The sequence below is a fragment of the Solanum verrucosum genome, unplaced genomic scaffold, assembly GCF_900185275.1.
Source record: "Solanum verrucosum unplaced genomic scaffold, falcon-dt-bn FXZP01000049.1, whole genome shotgun sequence".
Lineage (NCBI taxonomy): Eukaryota > Viridiplantae > Streptophyta > Magnoliopsida > Solanales > Solanaceae > Solanum > Solanum verrucosum.
The window spans coordinates 6,960,340-6,981,876 of NW_026020221.1; the positions used below are offsets into that span (position 1 = coordinate 6,960,340).

Here is a 21,537-nt window from a genome sequence, read left to right on the forward strand (position 1 = left end):
GAAATTAACCCCCCACTCAATATCATGTAAGAAAAAAGAAAACACTATTAACATATTGATGTACTTAAAGTGGAAAATCCTCCTAATTATATATGTATAATATTCACTTAATTGATTTATTTTGTTGTGGAGGTCCTTCCAAACGAATGTAGTCATATTGATGGCCATAGAAAGGATTACCACCTTTAATTTGCTTCAAATATATTGTATTTTCTCCCTTTTGTAGATGTAATCCTTGAATTTGAAAATTAAAGAGCCAATATAATCCATGTATTCCATGTCTAGCTATTGCATTACTCCTCCCAATTGATGGAGTTTCAAAGTGAGGCATTGTTCTAGAGGGGTTGTTGATCCTCCCCTAAAATTGCAAGGAAAAAAAAAATAACATGTTAATGTTATCCAAGTAAAGAGATCATTTGCAAAGTGATACAAACGAGGGAGGAGATTACAAGATAGGGAATCGAACTCTCACCAGCATGGTGAAAGTTCAGATAGCCAACTAACTAAACTACAAAGATGCACTTAGACTATATGATTATTTTAGTTGAATTCTATTTCTTAATTAATTTGCTTTCAGTTATCATTCTTTAATATTTCGTTGCTTAGTATATATCTCCAATCATATAACCATGGCTCATGCCCAAGACCTTTAATTAAGTATACGGAAACTGATTGTATTGTACAAATTCCAATTGAGGCTTGGCTATATATATTTATACCTCTAAATGGGAATAGGTTGCAGAAGCCAGTGCCACACGTAGTGTATAGGTTCCCTTTGGATCAACACTTGGGAGTTCAAATGAAATTTGCCATGTTGTTGGTATATAATTCTTGCTTCTAGTTCTCCTGCAATGAAATATAAGATTTCAAAAACTTGGAAAACATAAAACACATTTAATTACTTGAACTAAAAAGTAGAGAGAGAAATATGTCTATTAAAGGTTATAGTGGTCTCAAGTTCGAGTTTTGGTAATTTATTCGCTTTTGATAGGGAGCATTTTACTCCAAATCGAGACTTCTTAAAAGTAGACCTTATGCCTAACTTAACCCTAAAAGATAGTGCAAGAGGTGAGGATTGCAAAGATCATATAAGAAATCCAAATTTCTTCATCCTCATCCACACCGATGTGGAACTCAACATCTCCCTCTCCACGCTCAGGAGTGGATATTTGAAGCCTGAACATATAAAATAGGAATACAACATTGGGTAAATAATGAATAGGGATGGATTTGAGTCTGACTCCTCACTTCTAGAGTTTGCTTACTTTTGCGGTTTAGTTATGCCCAAATCTATTTTCTTAACGGGGTATCAAAACAACATAATTTTTAATTCTTTAAATTACCCAATTTTGGTGCACTGTACTCCCATTCTTCAGTGTCGGACAATTCTCACCTTATGAATTGAACTTTATGATTGAATTAGATCAAAAGTTCATTTTATTATTACGACGTGAATCCCGAATGAATCAAAATCAAGTAACTAAAACAAACTAACAATTTGAAGAAAAAAAAAGGGGAAATATGAATTATAATACTAATTATAATTACCTGGTTACATGAGCAAAGAACCAATCTTTTTTATAATCACTAGCACCAACTTTATACACCAAATCTTTATTTGGATATAAATCAGTGTATCGATCCCACAAACCATATTGCCTATATCTGTTCACATTATAAACAATAATCAAATTCATATTTATATAAAATCAAACTATATACTAAAAAGGAGTAATAATTTAGCAAATATAAGATAAAAGGGAAACTAACTTTTGTGTAGTCTTGTTGAATAATTGATTTGTTAGGGCAGGCAATGGATCAGGCACAAAAAATTCTCCAGCACTCCTATCAGGAATTCCAATTTCCCATAAAGTTGGACCATTTCTTGGAGGATCATAAATTAGGTTACCTAAGTTTATATCACTTCCTGTTTAATTTCGATAAATTTTTACATTGTCAGATCACTAAAAAGACATGCACAAACTTTAGAGGGTTGAAGTATGACACATTTATTAATTTATTCCGTCTTAATTGACGTATTCAGTCCACCTATTTGTCACTGTTATATTAAATCCGTAATTTTAAAGTAAAAAGGGGAAAAAAATAATAAGAGAAAAGGACCTTGTTTGACAATAATGTCATAGTGGTATTTGTAATCTCCAATAATTCCAGGGACCCATGAATATAAGTTATAAGTTCCAGGTCTAACACCACTAATATTGAAGTGTCCAGTCTCATCTGTTTGAGTCCAAAATTGATAACCCTGAGAGGAAACAAGATATTAGAGTCGATAAATTATACGTCCTCCTAGTTGAATCATTAGGACTTACTTCAATTTTGAAACGAAGCTAGAGGGATAGAAGGAATCCAAAAATCATAATGTACACAAAATTGACGATTATTCTAATTTTCATGATAGGATGAAAATCTTATTTCCGCCACTTATTGATTGAATGGGCCTTACTTTAGTCTCATATTGCCATGACCCAACATCTCCAGGAAGTGCTAATCCAATATATGCAGATTTTGCATAGACAGGATTTTTGTTTATGTACCTAAAAAAAAATTAATTTGTTTTAAACAAACATTAATTAATATTTTCCTCATAATTTTAAACAATATAAACATGGTAACTAAATTAATTAATTAAAGTACCCGTCTCGTACGAATAATTGACCTCTAATTGTACCACGTCCATTAGCATGGGGATAATCAATAGATTCTGGGAAATCATATGGCCATTTGCAGTTTCTTCTTCCATCTACATGGTAATAAATTGAATTCACGGGAGTTTAATTTCTGTATACTGACAATATATAGTTATTTCACGTCATCGATTTAAGTTACCTACATCAACGTGTAACTATGCGTATAACATGATTAATATATATAGTAACTTGAACCATAAAGTAAAATAAATTAATAACATAGTTTAACGCTAGTTAAAATACATCGGAATCGTTTGGTTGGTGGTATGCTACGGAATATATAATGATAATTTATGTGATTATTTTGTTTAATCCAGAGACGGAGCTAGGTGGGGGTTCATGGGTTCGGACGAACCCATGAACTTTTTCGTAGACCTTGTATTTTTTATTAAAAAATCAAATAATTATATATGCTTATTAACTTGGGAACCCCCTAACAAAAGATTGATAACTAAGTGGTAAGAAAGGGAGTGAAAATGATTTTCACACTAGTGTTGGGGGTTTGAACCCCACTATCAACAAAAAAATCTTTTTATCCTAAAATTTAGAACCCCAAGCTCCTAACTCTAGCTCCACCTCTGTCACTTTCTCCTTTCGTATGAGATAACTTATCCACCGTTTATACTAAAATGGTGGAATAATATAATCTTGAACTAAATAATACCCATAACCAAACGCAAGATAAAATAATATCCCGGGATGAGTGAATTTACCTGTCTTTTAGCATCTTCCCAAAGTGTAGGATGGTTATCACCAGAATCAGAGTTAAGGTAGAAAAAAACAGGCCCATAAACTTTTTCCATGGCTCTCCTTCTTTTATTTGGACTCCCAACTCTGGCCCTGCATAATGTCCACTGAAAAATACCTGTAAAAGAAGATGAATATTACTAAAATATTTGAAAATTTCTAACTAAATAAATAGATGCTCACTCTGCTACATAAATTTTTATGTTTTTTTTCTCGAAACAAGTGTTTTTGACCTCCTAACAACAATGTCAAACAAATTTTTAGTCATGCAAGCTCAACGTTTAGGTGATTAACATATTCAACTTAACATGAGGTAACAAATCATATTTTTATAGACTAATTTTAACGTATAAAGATAGACTTACTGCTAAAGAGGTGGGACCAGCATGAGAAGTGAGATCTAGCTTGGTGGGTCCACCATTACGATCTTCATAACTAGGTGTTATAACCCAAAATCCTACATGTGGAGTATTGCAAACCCATCCATGTACTTTTATATCCTTATTCTCAAATGAATATTGGTACTTGTCATCCACCTAATATAAAAAAAAAATGGTAATTAAACAAAATGTATTAATTAGGGATAGTTTGGTTACCAAAATCAAGAAAATAATTTTCGAATAATAATTATGTTATTATTTTTACCTCTCCCTTAAGTTTAGGATTTGATGGATTTGTTAGTCTAACAGCTTCTCTATAGTCAAGAATTTGCCCATCAGATCGATCTTCATCTGTTGGCATCATCCTTTGAATATCATCTGATATTGCCATATAATGGAACCTAAAAACATTCCAAATTCAACCAAAAACGAACCTCATTAAATGAAGGGTAAATATAAAAAAAAAATTCTCAATAATATTGAACTTTGAATATCTCACTTATTATAAATTATGAAAAAAATCGCAATAATTTACTTAATAGTTGAAATATGACTAGAGGGAGTAATTTTCTAGATTATTTTTCTAAGACTTATTGAAATGCTAATATATAGTCCCGAGTATTATAGTAAAATATGCACATCATTTATTATTGGTGAAACTACTTAATTATACAAATATTTCTATCATATTTGTACTAATTCTCCATATAGTTTGAAATAATTGAATTTTATCTCTCTATTTAATAATTTCATATCAAATTTCAAATCAGATACATGTGAATTACACTAAATACACATTATATACATGTATCTGATATGATTCATATGTATCTGAGATAACAGATATGCAAGTGAGATATGAGAGTGACAAATTAGATTTGTCTATGTGTCCCAGATACATGTGAATTCATTTGGATACAATATATATATATCTACAACAAATTACACGTAATTTTAATCCAATGTATCCTGAATGAATTTTGAATTTATATATAAAAAAAAGAAAGTATGATATGATAAATTTTCTTTAAAAAATATAAACGATTGGAATCTTACAGAGTCCTTTTGAGCTTAATGGCAATTCTGGCTTCTTCAAGAATTAAGCTTGGCCAGCCTTTCAAGTGTTCAAATATCCCATATGAATAAAATCCAGAACTTCCCCTCAACATAACAAACCTGAAAAATTATTTTATTTTATCAAAATTATTAATCTTTTTAATAGTACAATTTTAACTTTATAAATTAGGTACTAATAATGATTATTTAATTAAAAATAAAACTTACCTTTTGTCAATGTTTAGAGGAAGATCATGTGTAGTACCATTATTTGAAGGATTCCATGTTTTTGTAAAAGAAACTTCAACTTTATTTTTGTCTTGTGCAATGACTCTGAATTTTGTCCCTAAAAGCCTGCAAAATATTTTAATTTGCATGGTTAATTCGAATATATCATACCCCTCTATCCAAATTTAGATGTTATTGTTCGAATTTCGAAATTCAAACAAGTGTTTCTTTGATAATAATTTTCTTCGTGTCTTTTAAATAATTTTGAAATTTCAATTATTTCACTTGTATATACGTTTTACGTAGTTTTCAAAAATATATAAACTTTGTTTTTTAAAAAGGTAAATATTTTATGTTAATATCAATTAGTTCGACTCTTGAAATCTGAACATATTAATCTCATAAATGAAAAGAATAAGTAATAACTTACATATCAAAAGTGTGATCTTTATCTCCAGGACGTTCCCACACTGTATCCCAATATCTACATAATTAATAAATTAATTAAATTATTCATTTTCAAACTTTTTTAAAGTTCTTATATTTAAGTATATATATTTAAAAAAATAGAAAAGGAATGCTTAAAGTTAACTTACCCTCTATTTGTATCTTTGAAGTCTGTCTCTAGTACATTATCAATACCATTGTAGCTCACCCCAGCAATGGATCCAGTGGGATTAGTTAGGGTAACTTTGACAATGCCATTATCTATCACTACCTAATAATATTTTGAACATTAGCTTAACAATTAAATAAGATAGATATACATAAATTCCGCTAGTTTAGGAGTTAATTACTTAGATATACTCTAGTTTGAAATATTATGAATCTTATCAGATCTTGGTGCATCTACAAATGTCCAGATACATATATCTCGAAATACATAGAGTCAAAATTAGGTGTAATTTGTTCTAGATACACTGTATTCAAGTGGATTCGTATGTATCTGGGATACATAACAAATCTCACTCACCTTCCTCCCTAGCTCGATCGCCTCTTTCCCTATTTTAGTGTATTTAGTAGCAAAAATGCATGTATCTAGATATATCTTCTTCAATATATAATAAGAAACTTTTAATTACTAGTAAGATACGAAATTATTTGAAAGTAAAAGTAGAACTGGTTTATATAGTATGTATATATGTCTAATCAGGTAGTTTTCCCAAAAATAAATGAATTTTGCCTATCAGACAAATTATTGTTCAAAATCACATAAAGAGATCTTTTAATCCCTCTATAGTCGATGTGGGAGAAACGAAATATATAGTACCATTGCATTCTCATGATGCTGGTTAACTGAAGCATAGACAATATAATATAATGGCCTAACATTGAGTAAATCATAAATTAAAATGAACCTGACTGTAATATCATGTTACAAAAATAAACATGACTTAATTGTATAAAAAATGTTTAATTGTACCAATTGTATATATAATTCAAACTAGTGAAAGTGGATACTTACATAATTACTTGAGATAAGCAGTTTGACAGGAGGAGTAGTTGATGCCAACTTTTGACTATTTCTTAGTGGAGTATGCCTGCAATTAGGATTTAATAAAAAGAACAAAATTGGATGTAAGTTTACAACTAAGTAAATAACTAAACCATTATAAACCCTTTCAAAAGAACATAATTAATGTGAGATGTAGTATTTCTCTAATAATAATACACTTCAAAACAAAATCAGAAGATATATAATATTAACATATATACTAGAATTTGATAAGATAAAAAAAAAGTCAACTTATGCAAATTAATATCCCCATTACCACATGTTTAGTTTACGTAGACAGGGATGTGAAAGTAGTAGTCTTATGTTATGCCGCCTCTTACTTTAAATTTATATATACTATATGTTGAATTCTCCTTCAGAAAAAAATTTGTTTACTTAATTTCTACTACTTTGATTTCCTTTAGTGAAAATTTTTGCTCTATCACTATTCACTGGCTACCCACTATTCTAAACACATCGTTCTGACTAATTTGAATTCATACTGAAGTGGTAAAACACACCTTATTGAGAAATTCTTTATTTCAAGAGGACTTAAACGTAACCCCAAGACTTTTAATTAATGGTGGAATGAAAATTACCAACTTGTTTCATTCCATTTTACCACATATTTCAACATGCATGCAAGTTGTCATGAAGGTTAGCTAACTTGCCATACCAATGAAATAGGTTGTTCAACCAATTCTTACAATTTGTAAAACTAATTAAGTATGTTCAAGATCTAGTTACAATGTGAAAGAAGAAATGGTAGAATCAATTCTAAGGACCAAAACTTATGACTAATTTAATGCTAGCTAGAGAAAATAGTACTAATTAATTAAGTGGATGGAACTTTTTTCAATTGTGAATTATGACTTTTTTTTTTACCTTTTAGGATATATAGTATACTTTATAGTCATCATTGCATGAAAGTAAAAAAGAAATAAATTAGTAAAATTAATTTTTTATCAATTGTCATGTTTGATGCCTATGAACCAAATGAGAAATGCTTAATCATATCATATATAGAATCTATGCAAGATCGTTTAGGTATGAACTCACTCTTAATGGTTCAGGTATGAAATTCACACTCTTAATAGTTTAGGTATGAAATTCGAAAAATGGTTAGTTTAAGTATGTTTTTGACACTTATCTCAATTAAATAAGATGTCATGTGCACCTCACCTTTAGAAACTTGTCAACCTACCCAAATCTATAACACGTATTGTTTGCTTAAATGAGCCTAGGTTCACACGAATTTGTCTTTCGTGCTACATCATATCGTGCCCCAAAAGCGCGCAAACTACGTAAACTTAAATTGTCTCTTATAAATCTCTTCACTCTCTTCTCACATTCATATGTGAAATTTGTTTAAAGTATCATGTGTATCTCATCTTCGTAAGTAAAAAATGCATTATCTAACATAGATGATGATAAATTCATAACTTTATATTGGAAAAAAAAAAAAACAAGAACAAGTTATCATAAAGTATACCTAAAGTGGTCCGTTCTTGAACCATTAACAAGCAAGAAAAGATGGAAAACAATTGCAAAAAACCATAATACAAGATGTCGTAGTTGCCTCTTCCACCCTATCGTATTCATCATTTTCAACTCTGCAACATACGTACAAGAACCAATTAACGTCAACGTTAATGACTGAGTACAAAATTTAAGAAAAAAAAATAGAACTCATGATCTTAAATATATATACCATGAAATATTACCATGGCTATGAAAACATATCATTGATCAAAGAAAAAGTGAAAAATAAATAAATTGAAGTCACATTATTTCCAAGTGTATAAATATCGTTTTAAAAATTAACTAATAAGAAAATAGTAACGCATTTCAAAGGATGTATTGGAAACGCCCCTACAAGAAAAATGATAAAAACTTTTATGTATTAGGTGTTTACACCGAATTATATTAATTCACAAGTGATTTAATGAGGTGGAATATATGCAATAAAGAAGTGGACAAGCAAATACATATCGTTCATCTATTAGTCTGATATAACATCGACATTGATAATTGGTTTTTACCAAAAAATGTTATTTGATGCTAAAGGAATTGAAATAAGAAAGAAAAAAAAGTTGCATGCATACCTTAATAATCACAAGAAATGAGAGAAAAATTATAGAAATGAATTCCTTATAACTAATCTTCAACTATATATATATAGGCTTCGAAGCTTATAGGTTTAGATGGTCTAATATTATTGTAATATAATAGTGCAGTTAGTATATGAAAAATCTAGCTGAATCCTATACCAAAAAAGTGTGTTTTGCTTATTATATTATATAGTAAAAATAATACTAATTTTTCATGTTGAATAGAAGGTTGACTTTTAGTTGTATTAGGTATTTAGGTATTTTCTGTTGACCAATGTGATTTCTTTAATGCAAAAAACGCAGACATAGGGTTTTTTCTATACACGGCAGTTGCTACAAAACATTAAAACATGTAAAACAAAAAAAATTAATACCAGAATTATTGTAATTTATGCATTAGTAGACATTTTTTTTCTTCACTTTTTGGAAAGTTCCAAAAATATTTGACACAATTATAAAGTATCTATATAATTTTTCACAATTTTAAGTACTCAAATTAATTAAAATATGTAGACTTTAAAATATATATGATACTCTCTTCGTTCCAAAATAAGCGTTACTTTTTCTTTTCGAGTGTCAGATCAATTTGTTAATCAGATTATATCAACTCAATATTTTTAAAAATATTTGAGATTTGGATATTCAATAATTATATAAATAATATAATGTTAATCAAAGTTCAAATAGATTGAATCTCGAGAGCGAAAAGTGATAAAGCCCGTTCCGAATGCTTCTACGATGCAAAAAATTAATGAAACACGGAGCCCGTTCTGAATACTAACATTGGCAATACATTTTATTGTATCCAACAAATACTTGTAATTAACCCCTCTTGTTAAAATTAATATTGTATTTAATTTCTAATTAGGATCTATGTTTTTTTTTTTCTGATTAAAATATTAATTTATTTATGGGAAGTTGTACAATTTGGTCAAGTGAAGTCATTAATGGATTTGTCAAAGTCTGTTTTGGTGGTTGGCCCAAACTTTCATTTGGTAAACATTCCATTCATTAAACATGAAAAATACGCAAAAAATTCTACAAATATACATTTATGGCTAAGAATTTGGAGAACTAACTTGTTCTAATTCAATTTTAATACTTGTACTTTTGAAAAAAAACCAAACAGATTATTATAATAATAATATTATAATAGGGAAGCCAACAATATTGTACCTCATATATTTTTTCTTCCTTTGTTTTTATCTATTGTTTAATTACCTCAAATAGTACTGTGTATTTTTCAACTATATTTTATAAATTAATTGGTCATAAGTGGCACATATATGGACTTGTTTGGCAACATGTGTGCAAATATTTTTTCTTTTCCTACAACTTGTATCAGTTGAAAATGGAATAGATCGTGGGAGATCAGAGTTTAAATTTCAGTAAAATTTAAAAGGGAAGAAGAAGAAAGAAATAAACATATATATGCATATGTAGACATAGGGGTATGCATGGTACGATAGATATTGAAACTAAAAAATTTATGTTGCGATTTTGATATTATGATATTTAGTATGGATTTAATTAACAAAAATAATATTTGTTATTTTCTAATAAAATTATCAATATATCGAATATCAGCGAAGTATATGGTTATATATGCAATTTACAATATTTTATTATAGTACCAGTAAATATATAAAGTTATAGTAGTTCTCCATTATATGTGTATATGTAAGTTGAAGCCAAATAAACTATGATTATCAATTTACCATATTGCAAAATATTAATCAAACCTTAAAATACAAGCGAACTATACCCTTCGGGGTGGCCAAATAGTTCGGGCTTGAAACTCTCATGTTGGAGGTCTAAAGTTCAAAACTCCTTGCTTGCAAAAACAAGGGGTTTGCCTTCTGGGTCGAGCTCGTCGCACCAGACTTGCCTAGTGTGGGTTACTTCTACTGTATGGTTTGCAAGCTATTGCATAGAAGCGAGAATTTTATTCTATGCACACCCAAAAAGTAGCGGCTACGAATTTCCCTTGTCATTAAAAAAAATACAACCGAACCACACCATATACAAACTATGATCTAGTATTTTGAAAAATCAAAATTTTCAATATCCACCCTTAGTTGGTCATGTGTTTGCTTCGTATGTCAAATATGATGTATTTATTGATAATACTTAGCTTTCGAAGCGCAATATAGTTAAACTTATTTACAACGGCATCAATTGTTCAAATACTGAAAACACATAGTATAACATAACATGAAAAATTGATTTTTAAAAAAAAAATTGACCGGTATAGTGAAATATACATTATTTTGGTAAATAAACTTATCATCAAACTTGGAAGAATTCATTTTTAAAAAAAAGGCATAGCGTAGAACACATAAACTTCAAATGCTGACTATGTATAGAATATCTCCAGAATAATGAGCTTGACAAGCTCCAGGATACCATCAAATCCACTTCATCTTGTCACCCTGTGGCCTGTCTTCTGATTCCATGCCATTTTAAAAGGGGAACTCCATATAGCTGCAAAACACTCAAAAAATAGATGGAAAGTTGTCGCATCCGTGTTGGATCCAGCCCGCACCTATTGATACTTTTGAAGAGTCCAAGCACATAGCTTGAAATAATTCTGTGGATTGTAAGTCAGACATCCAAAAACTTGGTGACAAACTAGTCATATCAGAGTTAACAACTAACTGACTAAGGTCGAAGCAAAAGTCGAGGTGAGCTTTTGATTCCCAAAAGAATGCTGGCTCTGGAGATAGTTTTATGAAAGAGTTCATGGACTACCAGAACTAAGATTGTGGACTGTGCTGATAAGGAAAATGCAGAAATCAAGACTATATAGGGTGTGTTTGGTACGAATGAAGTATCTGATGACTCGCTGATCCGGTGAAGGGCACGTGTGACTGACTTGTGAAGTGTTAGAGAACGGTCCAAATGAGTGGCAACCTGTTGCCCAGAGCCAATTTACAACAGGCCTTTCATGCACATGAGAAGCCTTTTTCATATGGAGCACTCAACCATCCACAACAGAAGCCAGCCCAGTCAATATATGTTGTTGGGCTAGCATTGAAATAGCATGCCTTCTCTCAATTTCTGAGACATAACTGTCAAATGCCAACACGAAACAAGTAAAGATCACCAAACCAGATGCATGCAAGGAGAATAAATATCAAAAGAATTTAATGGAAGGCTTGTATGGTCACCTAATGAAATAATTTGAGGTTGACTTCATATACCACATTTTGCATATCTCATAAATGTATTAGACACCACCAAATCATAAGAACACTTCTGATGAGCAGAGAAATAGTCTAGACAAATTGAATGCAAAATCTTTTAGATGCCTAAAGGCCGAATACAGGAGAATATGAGGGAGGCGAAGGAAATAAAATCTCGCTATATACTTGAGAGTATGGTTCTCAACGCTATATCAAATCAGTGATCTCCTGTTAAATAGAATAAGGTAAGAGTAATTTTGTTATCAGGGTCTTTTAGCTTTCTGTTGACATACTCTGATACGAATGGTCGCAATGTTAATTGTGACTACTATTTAAAATCTAAACTTGGTTTACTAGATTTTATAATTTATTTGAGGCCAGGAAGACAGAACCAAGGAACTACAGCTACTTCAGTAGGAAGAGGTTGCTGCAGCTAAAATATTGCCAACAAAGGAAACTGAAAGCAATCTCCTTCCCCCAATAGATTAAAAGTTCCATGAATGTAGTATACAGTAGAAAGTCATACTGAAGGACACCAAAACAAACAAGATAAATAAGGCAATGAAAACTGAGTAAAAACTTCACTTACCTCAAAGGTATCGTATCATTCTGATGTTGGAGTACAATAACTACATCTTTACTTGTCCAAACAAGACTTCCATCTTCCATCATAAGATGTTCATCCATATCAGCTAAAGACAGAACAAACCTGTAAACAAGGAGGAGATTGTTAGAGCATGGCATTCTTGTTCACAATGGCGGTAGTAGGAGAAAAAATCTTCTGGAATTTAGGCTTTTAGATCTTGTTGCGGGATTTTTATGTCGGTGTAAAATGTAGAGAATCTGATTATTTTTTTTTTAATTTTGATAAAGTTTAAGGTAAGAGAACTTGATTTATTGAATATTGGATGGGGATATGTCTAGATGGAGAGGAAGTGGTAGTGAGGATTCACATAGCCGACCCCGACTAGGTTGGGATTAAGGCTTAGTTATATTTGTTTCCATTCATTGTCAAACTAACAGAAGAAAAAAAAAATCAAACTTCGCATGAAATAATCAGAACTGCCAAATAGAAGAGAGATGTATCAAAGACAACGACTTTTCTTTTACAAGTATATCAAAGGCGATGCTTTTTTGGCATTTCTGATATATATCCTCTAATAATTCAGCAATAATATTGCCATAGGTCAACTATGTAAAAGTGGAACAACATGCAGTACAAGTTTGCTTCAATTCATCAATCTTAATCATGACATAAATAAAACACGACTACAGGCATAGTGTAATATGCTATTATTGTTGTCCATGATGTCCAATATCAAAGACCAATACAATGATTAATGCAGAAGCATTTGATGATCATATTTAACCACTCAGTGCAATAGGTAGAAAGGTTTACATAAAATACACACAAGCTCCTGAAAATCAAAGAAAAGTCTTTTAGCAGAACTAGTAATTGGTCACTGAGCAAAGAAAGAAAGCTGCATTATCAATTTAGCTCCCAAGTAGGCACATGTCACTGGTTCGAACCCTGCAACAGACAAAACTTGGTATTTAAATGGAGAAGTTTAGAGGAGCAGGCCCATTATCCACCGAGTATTGAGCCTTGCACGGTGCACCACTGCTCCTCGGTGATTTCTCAGTTATAAGAAAAATAGTACAATCGACTTGTATAGCAATATTTCTGATGTGTTCATTTAGTATCAGAAGGCAATGTTTAACATCAGAGAGAGAGAGAGAGAGAGAGAGAGAAGTGGCATCAATACAGCAGTTATAAGCAATTGACAAAGGCGTGAGACAAAAGGTTGTTGCGCTCACACTGGAATGACTCTGGTACAATATGTGCGGTGCAGATCACCTTGTTTCTTCTTTTCTACTGTTCTTTTCTTCTCCTTCTTCCACTTCTGGTTATAAGTAGCCCAGATAGGTTTATGCTTTAGTACGGAATCACTTGTACCATCACTCTCATCCATCCAGTGCTAGAAAAAGAGAAAAGAGATTTAGAACAAGCAGGCAAGGGGTAAAAGGTATATGCATGTGCAATGGATAAATATTGATCATGTTACCACCTGCCAACAAACATTCACCAATGCCATCACAAAGAAAGTTGTGCGAAACAACTTTAATCCGCTTACTGATACAGCTAGATAGCATTGCAAATAAAGTAGAAAGCTCAGAAATATTCTATTGTATGTCATCAATCTCTGTACGTCTTTGTCTGTACAGTTGATTAGCCCTTGTTTCATCACCCATCTCCAAGTGTCTCGCGATCAATTTCTTATAAACATGAGTGCTTGGTGTCAAGGATTGACCAATCATTAAAGAGAGAAATTCGTCCGCTTCTTTCAATCTCCCACATTGACACAAAGCAATAATTAAATAATCAAAAATAGAAGTACTAGGAGAGATCGACCTATATTGCATTTCATAATAAAGCTTAAGTGCTCCCTCAACGTCACCTACGTTGGCATAACCAGCAATGAGGTAACTATAGATGCTTTGATCTGGAATGAAACCCTTATCCATCAGAGTAGTCAATAGTTTATCAGCAAACTTTGCACTTCCATTTTCACAAAGCTTGGCAACAAGCTTGTTAAAAGATAAACAACTAGGAAGGAGCCCATTTCCTGTCATTTTATCACAAAATTTCAAGCTTTCTTCTAATCTTCCCACTTCTGAACAAACCTTAATCAGGTGATTAAATGTTTCACCAAATGGTTTCATATTCAAACAATCCATTTCGTCCATCAACTTAATCGCTTCATCTATCCGCTTCTCCTCACAATACGCTCCAATGAATGAATCGTACACCAGTGCATTCCCTTCAAAACCCCGCCTAAGCAATTCATCATAAACCCCCCAAGCAGACTCCAGATCTCTCATCTTCACCTTTGCAAGAACGATCAACGAACAAGAAATTGTATCAAGTATCATGTTCTTTTGCAACATTCTCCTCATCAACCTCAACCCGTCTTCAATTCTACCCTCCTCAATCATCTCATATATCAAACACGTATTCACAACAACCCCAGGTTGGCATCTTTTTCCATGACTTTTCTCCACAACATCCAAAAATCTCTGTAACCTCCCTTCTTTGCACAAAGCACTAATCATAATTCTAGTTGTCATTTCATTCGGGTATATCCTTTTCTCAATCATAAACTCATATATACCCCAAACCATAGAAGTCTTTTCCGACTTTTGCACGACATGTAGCAGAGTATTATAACTAATTACACTAAGCCTAAAACCATTTTCATCCAACAATTTACAAACATCCAGACCCTTATCTACCATTCTCAACTTAGCACAACATTGCACAAACAAATCAAACACAAACGAACACGAATCAGCTAATTTATAACTTCCAATTAAACAATCAAGAACACCAAACACATTTTCACCAACCCCTGATTCTTTCCTCAAAACAGATTCAATCAACGCATTGGCATGTCTAACAAGCTTAGATTTAGCAAGAATATGAATTATAATGCAATAAATAAAAACCCCATGTCGAGAATTAGAACTTTTTGCTGACCAATGGAAGAAAGTGAGGGCATTTTTTGCATCATGAGGTTCTTTGAGCTGTAAGAGCACTTCTTGAACAATTGGGTCAGTGAAGTGAAAAGATTGAAATTTTTTTGTTAAGACTTCCCAATTTTCTCCTCTACGTAGTGAATTGCATATAGAAGTGATGATGGGGTTGTTGGAATTGGGGGAATCTTGAAGAGTTTGGAGTGAATGAGTTGAATATGGATTTTGGTGGAATTGAAGTAAGAAATGGGAAGTTTTTGTGAGTAAATTGGAAGCTAAAGGGGAGATAATACGAGGTGATAAGTTCATTTTTTTCCCATAAGATGAAATTTGAAATTCAAAGAGGTAGTTTTATCTTCATGGTTGATTGAAGAGGATGACAGCAGAACTTAATTTATGCAGATGGAAGAAGGAGAATTATATCAAGAATGGGGGCGGCGATGCAGGGTGGCGCTGCGGATGTTGGGTGGGTAGGGTGGTGGCGTCGTCGCGGTGGAGACGGGGAGTTGGGGAGGAAGAGCTGGACTGTTTGAATGAATTGGCTTACCTCAGCATTTTAAGATAAAACAGTTTTTTTTTGTGTATTTTTATGGCGTATTTTTATTGTGTTGGAGTAAAAGATAAAAAATATATTTTTAAAAATGAATTTTTTGTTTATTTGATAAATATTCAATACTATCAATATTTTATAGATTATAAAAAAGAAAAATCATATTGGATCCCACCATTCTACAACAATAAGACAAACTTCATATCATCTTATAAGTGAGGTTTGTGGAGGATAGCATATACATAGATCTTATATCTATTTTTGTGAGGTAAAGAGTTTTGAAATAGATCTTTGGCTTAATAGAAATGTATTTGATGCATAAAAGTAAGAGACTAAAACAATAATCCGATAAGGTACAAAATAAATATAGCAATAAATAGTAATACACATTAAAAAATAAGAAATTGTATGATAACTCCAAATACTAATAAAAAGGAAAGGGGTGGGGGGGGGGGGGAGGGGAGAGGGCTAGACCCTTACCTGGCCTACATAAAGTGTGACAACTCTCAATATCTTCCTATCTAAGTACTTCCTCCCAATTCTTTTTTGCATACATCCATCCTTTATAAGTTATGACCCCTACTATAATCAACTCTCACACATCCTTATTGATGCATCATCACACATTTGCATATATATGGGTCATCTCAATTTTGTCCCCTCATTTTATCTGCTACGAAGGTTATTCTCATCTTACTTCATATAATTTCGTTCCTAATTATATCTCTCATAGTATGTCCACACGTTCATAGGAGCATCTTCATCTTTGCAGGTGCATTTTTTGTACGTGAACATTCTTGATTGGTCAACAATCTACAACATAAAACAAAGTATGTCTAGCCATCACTTTATAAAATTCACCTTTAAATTTTGACGACACATTCTTATCGCAAAGTACCCTAGATGAAAGCCTCAATTTCATCCACTCCTCTCCAATATGATGTGCAACATCATCTCCAGTCTCAATGCCTCATTGGATTATGGAACAAAGGTACTTGAAGCTTCCTTTCTTGAGTGTATGACTAATGTTTTGATCTTCATTGAACCTGCATTCTAGATACTCCGTTTTAGTCCTACTTAACCCAAAACATTTAGATTCTATGACCTTTTTAAAAAAATTCAGTTTATCGTTGACCCCACCACACGTCTCATCAATCAATACTATATCATCCGTGAATAACATACACCACAACACTTCTTATTAAATATGTCACATCAATTCGTCTAACACTAAAATAAATAGAAACAAACTAAGGATTGATTCCAAGTGCAATCCCATCACGATGAGAAAGTGATCTAAGTCATCTCTCACTATCTTAACTCAGATCTTGGCTTCATCACTCATATACATGATAGCCCTAATATGCATCACATATACACCTTTAAATTCCAAACATCTTCAAAGGATCTCCTAAGGACTATCATATGAGTATTTTTTTCCATACCAAGTCTCCCTTCTTGTCTACTCCAACACCCTCTTTATAAGATTAACGGAAAAGGGTCAAAATTGCCCTCGAACTATATGAAATAGATCATTTATATCCTTTGTTACATTTTGGGATAAAAAATGCCCCTGCTGTTATCCTAAGAGACCACAAATACCCTCAAGAGTTAACACCCCAATTTTTTGTTGACGTGGCGAGCCACGTGGGACTAATCCTTCCACCTAAGCGTTGCCAACTAGGATTCACTATAAAAGAACTAGACCTTTAACGACAACAACAGTCGCCACAAAAGCCCAGAAAATCGTCACTAAAAGTTTTTAACATTAAATTCTAATTTTGTGTTTTTTTCTTCATTGTTTTTAAAAAACCAAATATGATATCGATTAAGTAGGAGTTTGAAGACACTATATGTTTTATTTTTATGTCATATGTAAATGTATAAAATGTACAATGATGCATTATATATATATAGTAGGAGATTTGAATCGAGAAGTAATTTTGATTATTTTTCGTAATAATATTGGATGTTTTTAATATGGATATTGCAAGTTATTTATTTTAGAAAATTAGGTCGCAATCGAAAATTAATTATCATATTTTTTTGTTGAAAAAATAGGTTTTACTAGCGAATGGTTGTTGGAGCCTTAGTCGCCACTAAAAATTACTCATAACCTTTAGTGACAATATTTTGGGATTTTGTGGCGACTTTGTCGCCATTAAAAGTCAAGTTCTTTTGTAGTGAATCTTAGTTGGCAATGCTTAGGTGGAGGGATTAGTCCCATGTGGCTTGCCACGTCACTAAAAAATTGGGGTGTTAACTCTTGAAGGTATTTGTGGTCTCTTGAGATAACTGCAGGGATATTTTTGATCCCAAAATGTAATTGAGGGTATAAATGGTCTATTTCGCATAGTTCAGGGACAATTTTAACCCTTTTCCGTAAGATTAATAACTTTTATAATAGATCAATCGTAAATCCAAATTGGTTCTCGAAAATATGATACATCCCTCCACACTATTCTACATAACAAAATTCAATATTTGCAAATAATAATAATATTCAATTACTTAACCTCCCTATTTTGCTAATAAATTTTCATTAGATTAGTCATTAACTCCTTTTTTACAAAGTCTTAACCCTAAACCGAAAATAACGCTTAAACCAAATTAATACCAAATGACAAAATTAATCAAAATCTCTTTTAACTCATGAAAATTCATGAACACAATAGCACTGTTCTCGTCTTCAATGGTTCAGCCCTTAATCATATTGCCATGAACTCCACGCTTCCCCTTTCTCAATCACCCCAAATAACTCAACCCATTTTACCCTCTTCTCCTAATAAACTCCCTATCAAACGCAAAGCAACCGACGACCCCTTTACCTCCGCCGCCGGCGAAGGTGGTGGTGCCAATGGAGGAGTCGGAGAAATGGGTTCGGACCCAAAACCCCCACCATTCAAATTTCATCGAATATGGACTGAACCGGATGAGATCCGGTTTCTTCAAGGTCTACTTGATGGGTCATCGGAAAATCTCTTCTTCCCTCGTGATCTTAATGTTTTCTATACTCGTTTTTCGAACACTATGTCGCAGCCTTATACGAAATCTCAGCTTTCAGAGAAGCTTCGTAGGCTTCGGAAGAAGTTTCGGGTTATTTCTTCTCGTTTGAGTAAAGGGTTAGATAGGTCGTTGTTGTCTCCTCATGATCGTGCTTTGTATGATCTTTCGAAACAGCTATGGCATCCTGATTTTTCTGATACGTCGCCTTTTAACGCTGAGAAATCGAAGAAATCGAATTTGGTTGGGGTTGTTAAGGTTAGTTTTTTGCCGAATATTTATGACCCGGATCGATATGGTATTGTTCCCTACCAAGATGGGAATGGGTCGACATGTAATGGGGTTTCAATGAATGAGGAAGTGGAACATGGTGAAGATGAAGCGAATGATGGTAATATTGAGTTTGATGATGAAGATGGGAAATTAAGTGAGGTGAATGTGGAATTGGATAGAGGGGAGATAGGGGATGAACGGGTTGAATTTAGTCGTGTGAATGGTCCGGTTCGGGTTGGAGTAGGATTTGGTGCAGGGGATATTGCTGCAAAAGTGGTGATGGATGTGTTTGATGAGTGTTTGAAAGATTTTAGAAATGGTGTTGTTGGAGAAAGATCAAATCTTGGTGGTATTTTGAAGGAAGCAAGTTCGGACGAGTTTGTGGAGAGGTGGAAGGAACAAAGAGTCGCGGAGTTGAACGTATTGGCAAGTCGTCTGAGGTTGGTTCTTGAGCATTCTCTTCAAAGTCTATGAGTAAATGTGTTAAACTGTATATGGAGTTTAGTGCTAACTTTTTTTGAGTTTGAGTTTAGATTTCCGTAGTAGTTTTTTTCGCTCATACAGTAGTATTACTACCTTTTGTTCAAGAAATTTTGTAAATTTTTGTTCAAAAGAAGATATTTCTTTCTAATATGGTGTTATTCTGGCTTGCTACTATTGATTATCTTTTTATCTCCAAATGTAAACCTTTAGAAATGAGTTCAAAAGGCATCGGCTTAGGAACATGTTTAAAGAGAATGCAGTAACTAACCATGTTTAGGTGTAGTTTCGTGTCATTATGTAATTGATTGAATTGGTATGCTACTGATTGATACACAGTTTTGTAAATTTGAAAACGTAGTTACTGGCTTGTTAGTGATGTGTAATTGTACAGTGTGTGTTGATAGAATGCTCGGATGACAGTGGTTGTGCAGGTTATCGATCCTGTTATGTATCACTTGCAAATGTTAGTGTGTTTGACAAGAAGCTGTAAGTTGCGGCTCTCCTCCACCTTGAAACCTTTTTACAGCATGTTAGTGTTCATGTGAGATATAGTTTGATGGAAGGTTTTATTAGATAATAGGATAACATATAAGCATAATTCACGCTTCATCAAAAATATAGAACATAATAAGTTTTAGTTACAGTAGCCAGAGAAACAATCGTAGCGTTTGGACTGTGATTATGATACAAAAATATGTGGTTGTGTAGTTTTAGAGTTGGCATGAAAGCTCAAAGGTCCTAAATGTATGAACATAGGTCCCGGGCAGTCGTCCTACACCTCAGGTAAACAGGTAACTCAACGGGACAATTTCATATATGGTATGGTCAAGACACGAATCTTCTCTTCTCTCTACTTTCGATCTGTCTTCCCAGATTCTGGTTATTGTCTTCTGTTCTGTCAGTGGACATTGCCATTTTTAGAACTATGCTTGTCTTCTTCCAAAGCGGAGCTAAAATCCATGTTGCTCGGACTCTCTGAAAAATGTTGTTGTATCCGTGTTGAATCCTCAAAAAATGTATTACCTTTGGAGGATCAGACACGTACCTAGTGACACATTCCATCTTTTACAAGTGAATTTGAGCTCAAAGGTGTTATCGTTTCAGATAAATTAATTTAAAAAAAGGCAAATTAGTGTAACCAGATAGTATCTTGTAGGTTTGGTCTGCAAGAATGATGGATGTGTTTGGTATGGAGGAATTTTTATTTTTTTTCATGTTGAGACAATTCATGTACGGTTCCGGAGTCGCGCCACTGCGCAGCGACTTAGATCAATACGATTTTTTTTTTCCTCATATTTGAGACAATTCATGTACGATTCGGGAGTCACGCCCCCGTGCAGGGACTTAGATCAATACTTATATAATAGTCTGTTATCAGTTGGAGGTGGCAAGATGGTGATGAATTGTAATTGGTCTAAACCTTCGACTAGCGACTTATTACGGTTTGCCTAGAATGCCCAAATGGATTAAGACCTTATTCACATAGCGGAGGCTGAGTGGAAGGGGTGCAAAGGCAAGTTTGGTTGGTCATAATTTTCTCTAAAATGAGTAAAATGACTTTCCTGGTGGAAATAGGGAAAACATGTTTGACAAATGGCTTTCCTCATTGATTGTGTGTTCTCCCATCGAACACACCTCATCTTCACCTCATCCTTATTGCCTCTTGTCTCCTCCTCCATCTCCACCAACCCACCCCCCTATTCCACCCCCACCTTCCGTAATATTTATTTGGATTATATACAATGTATATTCTATGGATAATATTTTTTGCTTACCTACCGACA

At 33.0% G+C, this 21,537-nt stretch overlaps 3 protein-coding genes and 2 pseudogenes across 3 annotated transcripts in view; 2 read left to right on the plus strand and 3 right to left on the minus strand.

The window, feature by feature from the left end:
* LOC125831060 (HMG-Y-related protein B-like) overlaps positions 1-21,537 on the plus strand; it is a 195,305-nt gene that overhangs the window by 133,290 nt on the left and 40,478 nt on the right. The window lies entirely within an intron of this gene.
* LOC125831033 (uncharacterized) lies at positions 17-8,219 on the minus strand (annotated as a pseudogene).
* Positions 11,037-13,986, minus strand: LOC125831453 (uncharacterized; annotated as a pseudogene).
* On the minus strand, positions 14,095-15,753 carry LOC125831455 (pentatricopeptide repeat-containing protein At1g66345, mitochondrial). Its single transcript, XM_049510646.1, has one exon. The coding sequence runs from the start codon at positions 15,751-15,753 to the stop codon at positions 14,095-14,097; it is 1,659 nt and encodes a 552-aa protein (XP_049366603.1).
* LOC125831044 (probable transcription factor At5g28040) lies at positions 18,657-19,901 on the plus strand. The gene has a single exon (XM_049510235.1). The coding sequence runs from the start codon at positions 18,713-18,715 to the stop codon at positions 19,742-19,744; it is 1,032 nt and encodes a 343-aa protein (XP_049366192.1). The 5' UTR covers positions 18,657-18,712; the 3' UTR covers positions 19,745-19,901.